The sequence below is a fragment of the Protopterus annectens genome, chromosome 12.part0 (assembly GCF_019279795.1).
Source record: "Protopterus annectens isolate FY-2018-M chromosome 12.part0, PAN1.0, whole genome shotgun sequence".
Taxonomy (NCBI): Eukaryota; Metazoa; Chordata; order Ceratodontiformes; family Protopteridae; genus Protopterus; species Protopterus annectens.
This window is the reverse complement of record NC_056746.1, coordinates 180,715,163-180,727,222: the sequence shown is the minus strand read 5'-3', so window position 1 is coordinate 180,727,222 and position 12,060 is coordinate 180,715,163. Positions and strand designations below refer to the sequence as shown.

Here is a 12,060-nt window from a genome sequence, read left to right as displayed (position 1 = left end):
TTTGACACAGCCGCAGATCATGTTAGTTGTTTTTTCCACCACTAGACTCCAGGTTGTTGTTGTTGTGTCTTTCGGCTTTTCCCGGTTAGTGGTCACCACAGCGGAACTCCCGTCCGCTAATGATTGGCAGTTGATTTTTATGTGCCGAGTTGCCAGCCCTGATGCACAACCTTCAACGAAGGTACACCCATTCACGCATGTCTCCACGCAGAAGACGCTCTAGCTGAGTATCGAACCGGACAGTGTCTTACTGTGAGGCGACAACAGGTATACTCTTTTAATATTACCTAAATCTGTGAAAATATAAAAAAATGCATAGTAAACAGGGTGAAATGTTTTGAACCTTCCACCCGTGTCTCAGGAAACATCCACCTTATCCTACTATGCTAACTTATTAGCTAGTATAAATGTTTTTTAACATATTCTGCTAGTCTTTCCCAGTAAACAAATGGAGTCAATGAATAAATGAATTAACAAATAAAAATGTGTTCACCATCTCAGTTGCATTTGTTGATATCCATTGTTTCCCATCCCGATCCCATCCCAATCAGTTCTTTTGTTTTTCCCTTTGTCTGTAGAGTGGTACAATTTCTATTCTAAGAATTATTTAACCTATTTTTACACCTAAATCTGACTTCTGCCTAATAAACCTTTAGTCTTGTCCTGTCTTTGTTTCATACAGGAGAAACTAGACCTGAATAATGTTTTTGTTCTACCTACATTTCCTTATGAATTAGAGTTAGTTTTCATGGGTGCTCTGTTCAGTCCAGTGACCTAACCATTATACCAGAAGAATATCATACACAGCTGCAGCTGTGTCTTACATAAAGCATTAGTTATATCTTAAAATGTCATAATAGTTTTTTATTCAAAATGCAACTGAGGATTAAAAGCATTCTGTGAATGCAAAGACAGATATTTTAATGATGCTTCTAATAATGGATTTATTTTTTCATATTCTCCAGGTCACCAAAAGAAACTTATGTTAGCTGTGAAGAAGCTAGCAGAAATTCAAAGGGCAGAACATGGGAAGTATGAATCTGGATCACTGAAGAAAAAAGCTCCACAGTCATTAGAAGTGGTAGCCATAGAATCACCACAACATGAAACTGCAGAATGTCAGTCACCAAAAATGAAAACTTTCCAAGATAGTGAATTAAGCAATGAGCTTCAAGTGGCGATGACAAGCAGTGGAGATGTAATAGATGGTCATGACTTAAAACAAGCCAACCATGTATCTCAGATCAGATCCCAGGGTCCAAGAGGGCTCCTTGAAAGCAAAGCAAAACAGATCAGTAGCTCACAGGAATTACTAGAAGAAGGGGCAAAAGTTCAGAATGCAGCTATGTCTAAAAGCCAAGAATATTTACCTGATGATGTAAGGAATGGTGTTCATCGATCTAGCATTTCAAAGGAAGTGAGACCTTTGAGGCATGGGCATAGCATAAAAAGAGCTAGTGTGCCACCTGTGCCAGGGAAACCAAGACAGTCCTTTCCTCCAGCTGGGGGAGGACCTACTTATACTCCACCACAAACACCCACCAAACCCTCACCTTCTTCACCCAAAAGTGTTACTGCTCCTCAAGCTACAGCAAAAGTCAAACCCACTCCACAGCTTCTTCAACAGTCTGATCGTCCCATGTCACCAAAGTCTCTGCCTCAGTCTCCAACACATAGAGGATTTGCCTATGTAATGCCACAGCCGGTAGAAGGGGACACCACTTCTGTACAAGGACAAACAGGAAGCCCTTTAGCACAAACTGCTCCTGTCTTGCCCGTTTCTGTGCCAGTTCTTTGTCTTCCACCACAGGGGGATGAGTCTGATGAAGACTCAGCTAGACCAAAGAAACGGGCTCATAGTTTGAACCGATATGCTGTCTCTGACAGTGAACAAGAGAGGGAGGATCTATTGGTTCCTGATGTTGGCCCCTATGCTACCGTACAAAGGCGAGTAGGAAGGAGTCATTCTGTGAGATCACAGTCTTCATTAGACAAAAATGTAAATCGCAGTCAATCGTTGCCCTCAGACCTAAAAAGAAGGGGCCTCCTCCACCCCCTCCAAAACGTTCAAGCTCTGCCATATCTAGCTCAAACCTTGCAGATGATTTTTCAAAAGAAAGGGAAGAAGGTACTGCTAATGAACTTGATATAAAAGAAAGCTTTAAAGAGCAAAGACGGGCTAGTGACTTTGGCGGAAGCATTGAAACAGCAAGTGCTGGCAGCGTGAAGAGCATCGCGGCTATGCTAGAAATGTCATCTATTGGTGGCGGAGTCAAGGCCTTGGCATTACAGAAAGCATTTGGTGGCAAAGCCCTGGAAGGTCATTACATTCATGTGGGCTCATTGGGACGACCATCCAGTCCTGACCACTCCAAAGTGGCAACAGTATTGGCAACAGTTAAACACAAAGGTGCCATAGGCCTTGATGGAGAGATTGTTAACCGACGAAGGACAATTAGTGGCCCTGTCACAGATTTAATTGCTGCTGCAAAACGAGAAAGAGCAGAGACTATGAAGTTAGTTGCAGAAAAAGATTTAACTACAGACAGGCTTCAGGTGGAGCAAGGTGTTTCACCCCAAAGCAGTTCCTCAGAGAACCTGCCCTTTGCTACAGAAGGGAACTTGACTATAAAGCAGCGTCCTAAACAAGGTACTCTGTTAAAGGGTGACACCTTAGAGGGAGTCTCAGCTGCCCACATATTCCTTGACTCTACTATATTAACAGATGAAGACTTTTCTAAGGTAGAAGCTACAGCAACACTAAAGCGAAGAATAAAAGCCAGACAGGGTCACCACCGTGATGTGAAATTTCATCTGATAGAATCAGACACTGTTAAGAGAAGACCTAAATCAAAAGAAAAAGATCAGACTGCACCATTTCATGAATCAACACATCTCTCTGTGTATCAGAATGGGACAGGCACCATTAAAAGAAGGCCAATGTCTGAAATGAGTGCTGTTGATGTTCCTGTGACACATGCGGCAGCTATGGAGACTACTTCTGCATCTCGAAGAGACAGCCTTGAGTATAGCACACAGACTGTTGAGGGAGAACCTAAAAAACCTGTTAAGCCTCCTGTTTCCCCCAAACCTTTGCTTGCTCAACAGAGTGTGAAAAAACAAGGACCACCTACGCCTACGTCCAAGAAACCTCCTATTACTAGTCCTGGTAGTCCAGGTATGTCACTGATATGTAGAGCTTAAAATAATCTCTTGGCTTATGACATGTAATTCATAACTGAAACAAATCAAGATTGAGCAGAATATATGTTTTCACAGATTGCAAACTCAGGTTTCTTCTGTATACTCTTTGCTGCCAAGTATGCTGAATGGAATAAGTAAGCGCATGATATAAGTGGATAGCGTGGCATGTTACATGATTTATTTAATATGATGGTTCAGTCATAACAAGTCCAAATGATTATGTCTTCTTGCATAATGGTAGAATACTTTGTACACAGTTAATTACATGCTTATTTAAATGCAGAAAATGGCAGAATTCGCAGCAACTCTTGACAATTCATTCCAAAATATTCAATAACATATATTAAACTATGTGTTGCATGGAGGCAGATGTATGACCAGCTATAAAGAACAATTCAAGTGAGTTTTTTTAAACAATGAAAACCTTTTGAAGAGCTCTTTGTGGCAGAAAAATGTCTTTGTGTATTTAGCTAGTTACACGTGGATATGCATATTTATTTATTTAGTACACCTACTTAGTTGGTCTGATGGGGGCAAGGCTCTTTACGGCAGACCCAAAGAGAAAAATTCCATCAGTAACAGTGCATTAGAATAACAATAATAATAAAAAAAAATGAAAGTGAGAAATAAAATGCTGAACCGCTCATGGGTTTGTGTCAATTTATATTAGATAGTGTCACACTGCAAACTTTTGCCACCTTAATATTGAAGCATAGCATTGTAAAGCACTGCCACCGAGCAAAAATAATTTTAATTTCCTTGATACCAGTTTAATTTCTCCAACCCTTTTGGGTTTCTGATACCATGATGGGAATTAACCCCATTCCTAATCAAAGTACAGTTAAAGTTCATGAGATTAATATTGCTTCAGTCTTTGATGTTAGCCAAAAGTGCTCTTTGCAGCACCCACAATGTGCCCAGAACTAACTCCTCCTGCAATTTGTATGGAGTTACATGTATCACAAACATATCTAAACATGACTGTAAATTTTTTATTATGAAATCTATTGATCCTACTACTGTTGGAACTGTATGGGCATCGTTCTTCCACACTGTCCTCATTTCTGCCTGAAAATCCTGGTATTTTATGACTTTTATCTCACTGTACATAAAACACTGTAATCACTGGGTGTAGCAATATAATATCCATGATCAATGCTATTTTTGTCTTCCTTTCATGGACCACTATATCTGATTTTCTCACATTTAGTTTTTGAACTGCTGGTAATGGGTGATCCCATGTGATGTACACTTTACCATTCTCCATAATGCCTTGTGGCTCACGTTCCCAATGCTTCTCAGCTACTTCAATATTGTAATGTTTGCATAATCCCCAAAGCAACATTCTTACCACATTTATTTATTTATTTATTTAAATTTGTTGACCGGGAGTGTCCGACTGGACGTGGGTCCATTTTCAGCGGAGGCCCGGGGAGAAAAGCTCCACAGTAAAATAAACAGACAGTAGTTACATTGGATTACATAGTGATTAACAATTTAACATAGAAATTACTTACAACATATTTACAGATGAAGAACATAGTACATCAGTAGACAATTAGAATCTTTATATGTGAAGTACATAACAGACATTAACAAATGTAACAATGAGAAGTTCCTGCTGTATAATAAGTACTAGGCTTATGAGCATCTGAGCTTGCTATAATCAAGGTAGTTAGTGCATATTTAATAATGCATTAGTGCACATTATTATCCCTTTCACTATACATGCCATTTGTGTATCACACCCAGCAACAAGATGTGCAACTGTTTCCAATTCTGTTTTACAAAACCTGCATTTCTTTGTTTCTTCGACATGTTCAATGGATTTTGTAAACCAATGTGTAAGTAGACCACTATCATGAGCCACCAATATTAATCACTTATCTTTTGGTTTAAATTCTGAAAGTGAAAAAAAAAAAATCTGCCTCATCCTTATTGTGAAACATCATCTTCACCGCTATGGATTTCACATACAGTTAGATATTGCAATCACTTGATCTACTGTCCCCTGCAGGAATGAACCTTACACATGGTGTTACATTGATCTGTGTAGACATATATATGACTGAAATATAAAACTAATACCAGTGTGTTATTGGGGTTGGAGTGGATTGAAGACATACTTGTGATATCTGGATATGCTTATATTTTTGTAGTGTATTGATTATAGCTATCAATCATTGCAGTCAATGCACTGAATTAAGTTGTAGGAAATTCTGTAAGAAAAGCAAAAAAATAAGGCTGTATAGTCACCGGTCAATATAGTCCCATCTGCTAGTTTACCACTGAATGCCAAGTAAAATATGTCTGAGTGCACTGCTTTAGAATTGGCAGGAGAGCTGGTCAACTTGCAGTATAATCTGTCTGCTCTCTGGAAAACATGTTGTGTGTTTTTTTTTTAACTGGAGCAGTGGAAAAGAATGTTGGAAATAATTTCATAGTATTAATATTCTATCAGTACCAAAACATATGTTTATAAGCAAAGCACTATATTTTATTAGCTAATGCCAGTATTTTCTTCTGATATTGAAGAATAATCCTTTAAGTGTATAGTCATGTAGAAAAAAAATAAATATAAGACTTGCTCTACCAGATAAGAGTTTTATATAGTAAGGCTGGTTCTTATTTTAAGTAGCTAGATGATGGATTTCAGTACTTTTACTCTTGACGATCTTATGAGGAAACAGATTGTCTGTTTAAGCAGGAAACTGGAATATTTCACAGATTTCACCATGATTATATTAAGAACTTTCCTGGGGTTACCACCAGCACTGAACTAAATAGCATTTTTAAATTAATGATTGTTTCCTGTATCTATTATGCATATAATGTGTAATTAGTAGTTATGGCATTTGTTTAACCCATATAAATATTGTAATCTGTTTGTGCTTAAGCCGTTTAGTCTGTTTGTTAAAGTTGTCATTAATGACTATGGCAACTGTCATTTATTTAGGTGCCACCAATGACATTTTAATTGGCAGACCTGTTATTTTAAACTGCCTGTATACTTTCCTTGCTTATGTTCTTTGCATGTCCATATGTCTTCTTTCTCGTCCTTTTGTAACCTATAGTTTTATTTAAGCAAAAAGGTAAGACAATCCATTTTTCCATTTTTTAAGATATAATTAGATTAAAATATTTAGAGAATGCCTGTGTGATAAGGGAAATGGAACACTTTAATACAGGTAGAGTTAGCTTTCAGCCTATTTATAGCGTCCATGCCATCACTAATAATTGTAATCTCATTAGAGCCATCATTGTTGAAATCTGCAAGACCTTTAAGGGATCTTCCACCTGAGGATGGCATTCCAACCCATTGCTAGTTTCATAACTAACAATAATCAGAAATTAATTAGCTTTAGGCAGATCCTTTCCCAGGCCCAGTTTGGCAGACTTAATGTTCTAAAAGTGCTCAGTTTGCATGCCAAGTTGCATTCAAAATCTTATGGAATGACATCTGTAGCTGTCTGAAAGTCATTAATTCAGTGTGCTTGTTTGTATCTGAAAAACATGCATTAATATGCAATCTAAGATTTTCCAGCATTACAAGCAGTGAAATATGATAATGGGGTTCAGAATTCTAACCTTGCATCTATTGTGTCAGCTCACATTATTAATACGGAAGTGGTAAGACAATGAAATCCAACATCCAAGAACGTGGGAAGACAATGACATCCGACATCCAAGAACATGGTAAGACAATGACGTCCGACATCCAAGAACATGGGAAGACAATTACGTCCGACATTCAAGAACGTGGGAAGACAATGACGTCCGACATCCAAGACAGCACTTGAACATACAAAGTTTCCAGCAGAAGAAGCAGACGTTTACCTCTCAACTGTACAGATTATCGTAGAATATCCAGATTTTTACCCCATATTTTTGGTCCGTTTTTCATAAAATTGTGGTTTTCTGGCAAATTAGTGGCAAATTATTAAAGATTGAACTTAGAAAATAATGACAGACACTTGAGTTTCTAAAGTCATACCCTTCAGAAAATTCATGCTAATGCAACACCTGTTATTCTATCAACTTTCTAAGTTTGTAAGACCAATATGTAAAAATTGTCCCTATTTTTGGGCCTTCATCCCACTTTTATGTATGATTTTTGTCTACATTTCTTACTCTAAGAGGTGGAGAGGTATGGAAGTTATTGCAGATCTGGGAGATACAGCTGTTGTTTCCCTTCCCTACTTTGTTCTGAAGGTCTTCCAGCCAGCTTTAGCTGTTGTATAGCTCTGTTTTCATCACCCATTCTGGCAGTGCATTCGAAATAACAAGCACTATCCTTTTGGTGTAACATTTGCTAACACTGATCTTAAATCTTTCTTTCAAGTTATCACTTAGACTCTTCCTACATCCTTCTCCTTTATGTTTATGCAACTCAGCTGCCCCAGTGATGTGATTTTATGTGTGTGTGTGTGTGTGTGTGTGTGTGTGTGTGTGTGTGTGTGTGCGTGTGTGTGTGTGGGTGTGTGCGCGTGTGTGTGTGCGTGTGTATACAGAAAGATATATTGAAATAGATTCAGAAATAGATATAGATATAAATGTACATATAAAAGTGTCATATGAGTGAACGTTGTTTTCAATGGAGTTTTCACTGTCAGCCTTTTGTAGGGAATCTTTATTGTGCTGCAGCAGGGTAAAGGAATTTGCCCTTTCCATGCTGTTATGTGTTCTCAGACTTGGTATATATAATTAGCAGGGGGTATGGGAGTACAGAGGCATTTGCCCCTGCAGAAAAATGATTTCAATACAGCACTTTTGTCTGTCTTTCACTGATATACCTGCTCACTTGTCTTACTGTTATTTAATGTGCTTAGTACTCTCCTGATTATATGGCCACCTAAACTGCAATAGCCAATTACCTAGATTATGCACAAATGCAAATAATTATATTAACTAACTCGACCAAAAACAATAAAACTCCCATAACATATTTATTATGACAGGTACTCACAAAGTCTTGATCATGTCACAAGTACCTTTACTTATATTTTTAACTCTACTATCATGGGCTGATTACCACTGCAACCATGACAATCAACTTACTAACCATTCTTTTACATATATGTTGCAGTTACTTGATACAACTTAACATCAAACACCTCCATGTGAACAAGCCAGCTTCAAGAAAGCAATTCACTCTGTTTTTCTACTTTAGGGAGGCACAGTGGTTCAGTGGTTAGCATGCATTGGTGGTTCACAGCACCTGGTTCTGCAGTTGGGTTCTAGACTGGGGTACTTTCTGTGTGAAGTCTGCCTGTTTTGCTTGTGTCGATGTGGATTTTTGCTTAGTGTTCTGGCTTCCTCCCACATCCCAAAGCTGTGCAATAAGTGAAATGGTGATCTTGTATTGTCCTTTGGCTTCTGTCAGGTGCGAGAGCAAGCCTGTGCATCCCCTAAAGAGGTGATGTCTCATTCAGGATGAGCGTCTATGCCTTGTGTCCACTAACTGCCTGGACAGGCTTATTGTAGCTCATGGGTTCATAGGTTCATACTAGGCTATCTGCCTAGGGCATTTATAAGCCTAGCCAGAGTGTGTTTGGCTTTCGCCACCCATTTTAAATTAATTTTGCTATGCCCTTTTTCGAGGTTAGTATACTGTGCCTCTGTCTAACAGTGACACAGAAGTGATACCCAGGGTAAACCTACGATCTCCCATCCACTCATCAAGATTCCTCTTGAAGAGAGTCAATGAGGGACTCTGCCTAACCTGGACTGGGATTTTATTCCAGAGTGAAGGGAGCCTCTGGTTATGAATCTGTCCCTCCAGCATGTCCTATTTATTTCAGTGCTGAGGTTCAAGTCTCTCGAGCGCGTAGCTCGATGGGATTTGGATTTTCTGAGGTTTAGCATGTCCATTAATTCCGGGTTGGACATGGCTTTATACGTCAGGCACAGATCGCCTCTGAGCAGGCGGTATGCCACTGAGTAGAGCTGGAGTTTCTTTAACTGGGCAGCATATGGCATCTGTTTGAGCCCTTTGATCCTCTTGGCGAGGTACTTTTGGGGTCTTTCCAGTTGCTGCAGGTGTCTGGTAAGGTACATCCCAAAAGGGGCATTGTACTCAATTATGGGACAGATGAGGGATAAGTAAAGAGGCACGATGACCTCCCCTTATCTAGATGTGAATCCCTTCATGATTAGGTGTTCTATATAAAATGTTTTTCTAACCACTTTGGCCACGTGGTTGTCAAATGAGAGATTGCTATCAACTTGGGTCCCCAGGTCGCTAATTACTTCTTCTGTACTTAATGGATTACCACCTATGTGGTCATTTGTGGGCACTTTGTTTTTGCCAAAGGGGATGACTATACACGTTTTGGCGTTTAGCTTGAGGCCATGGCTCTGGCGCCAGTTGTCTGTTTCTATGAGGCCCTTTTGGAGGATGCTTGTGTCGGCTGGAGAGTCGATTATGGTGCCCAGTTTGCAGTCATCTGCGAACTTGGGCAGCCACAGTCCTTCCATGTTGGCCTGTACCTCCGAGAAATATATACCGAACAAGAGAGGTCCCAGGACTGAGCCTTGTGGGATGCCACTTGTAACTGGTTTGAAGTCTGACATGGCTCCAGCAATTCTAACCATGTGGGTTCTGTCCTTGAGCCAGTTTGCAACCCATCTAGTGACATAGGGGTTTATATTTAAGCTGGTGAGCTTATCTATAATGCCCAAATGGGGTATTGTATCGAAGGCTTTTGCGAGGTCCAAGTAGGCTGTGTGGACCACCTTCCTCTCATCAGTGGCCTTGGTGACTGTTTCAAAGAACTCAACCAGATTTAAGAGGCAGGATCTGCCCTTAACAAAGCTGAACTGGGTAGGATCCAGTGTCTGTAGGTCCCCAATATCTTTATTTATGAGGTCCATGATGATCCTTTCCATAGCTTTGCAGACCAAGCTAGTCAGGCTTATGGGGTGATAGTTTCCAGGATCCGTTGAGGCACCACCTTTGTGGAGAGGGACCACTGTTGCTGTACACCACTCTTTGGGTACATATCCTGTAGTAAGGCTGAGATTGAACAGTAGTTTTATGTTTGGGTTTAGCTCTTCTTGGAGTTCATGTAGGATGCAGCCCAGGACACCGTTTGGTCCCATTGATGCTGTGTTTTTTGCTTTGGAGAGGGCGGCTCTTACCTGAGCATCTGAGATGTCAGGGGGGGCAGCACTCTGCTGGGATAAATATTTTCCCTTTTGGTGGGGAGGGGGGGGGGAGAGAAGTTTGCGCTGAACCTGTCAGCTAGGATGTTGGCAATGTCTGTGGGTTCAGTGTATTTTTTGTCATTTTAGACTAATTCTGAGCATATCTGGGAATTCCCACCCAGGTTCCTAACATAACTAAAGAAAGCCTTGTGATTATCCTTAGTGTCTTGTGCAATTTTTCTCTCGAAGCTGGCCTTAGATGATTTTATGAGTGCCCATAGTTTTTTGCTAATACTGATCAGAAATGCCTTCCCTTTTGGGAATTTTGCTCTATCATGTAGTAGCTTCCTCCTTCTATTGTATAGTTTGTTTATGGCTGGGGTCCACCAGACAGGACGTCTGCCTTTGGAGGATTGGGTCTTGGTTTTATTTGGGATTACATGATCCATGCATTCCTGAAGATGTTCATAGAATGCGTTTATAAAGGATTCTGCGGTCTGGACCGTATTTTCCACAGGCCTGAGGGCTTTGAAGGATTCCACCTCGGTTTTGAGGAGTGTGAAATTTGCTTTAGAGAAGTTTTTCACTGTGGTTTTCTGGGCAGGGGGTGGGGCCGGGATGTGAATATCCAGTGAGATTAGTTTATGGTCTGATCTTACCAGTGAGGGATACACTTCTGGTCTGGAGCATAGAGTCCCCATGTTGGAGATGATCAGGTCCAGTATGTTTTCCCCTCTTGTGGGAGTGGTAACAAGTTGTTCCATAGCATTTGAGTTTATAAATTCTAGGAACCTTTGGGCTAGGGTGTTGGAGCTAAAGTAATGCTCCCAGTCTATGTTTGGGTAGTTGAAGTCGCCCAATATAATGGTGTTTGGAGAGACCTTCATATTTTCCAGTGTTCTCAGGAAGGCCGAGTGGGGTTACTGGGTTTGGGAGGGTGGTCTGTAGCAGGCTATAAACTGGAAGGCAGTTTTACCCACTGTTAGTTGCACATGGATTGTCTCTGATGCTTCGTGCTGTGCCACCAACCTGGAGGTGTGGGTATCTTTGACGAATATTGATACTCCCCCTCCTTTTGTGGTTCGGTCCAAGTTTTGGGGCCGAAAAGCATGGTATGAGGTATAACCTGGTAGTGCTGGGGTACTCTCGGGAGCCTTGAACCAGGTTTCTGTTACTGCACAGATATTGATGTTCTCCATGCTAAGGAGAGTTTCGAGTGCGAGCATCTTGAGGTTTAGACTTCTGGTGTTGAGTAGCATTACTCTTAGTTTCTTATCCCATGTGATACCTATGGAGGTGGGTTTGTCTTTTGAGCCTTGCATAAAAAAGGCACTATGGGGGTAGCAAGAGCCTTTGCCAATATCCGAAAGCCCAGGGGTGACAGGTGCAAGCCGTCCCTAGTGAAGCATCGTGGCTTGTTGAGCATGTCATCCCAGGCTGAAAGGCATTGGATCCCCTTTGAATGACACCAATACTTAAGCCAATTGTTGAAATTGATCATCTTGTCTTCATATTGTGGCATCATTCTTGGTGAGGGTAAGATGCTACTCAAGGTCAGGGTCATACCTGCCTGGGCTACATGCTCAGAGAGCTCCTCTATGTCTCTTTTCATGTAGTCCAGGGAGGTACGTCTCAGGTCATTCACACCAGCATGGACAATGACTGAGTCATATTTGTACTTGCCTTGGAGTGACCTGAGTGCTTGTGTTA

General features: G+C 40.7%; 1 protein-coding gene across 1 annotated transcript in view; it reads left to right on the top strand.

Annotated features, from left to right (window-relative positions):
- The window catches only part of CASKIN1 (CASK interacting protein 1), a 1,590,276-nt gene that overhangs the window by 1,450,183 nt on the left and 128,033 nt on the right, over positions 1-12,060 (top strand). Inside the window, 2 exon segments of the mRNA XM_044089212.1 lie at positions 957-2,015; positions 2,018-3,178. Of these exon segments, the coding sequence (XP_043945147.1) occupies positions 957-2,015; positions 2,018-3,178 (2,220 nt within the window).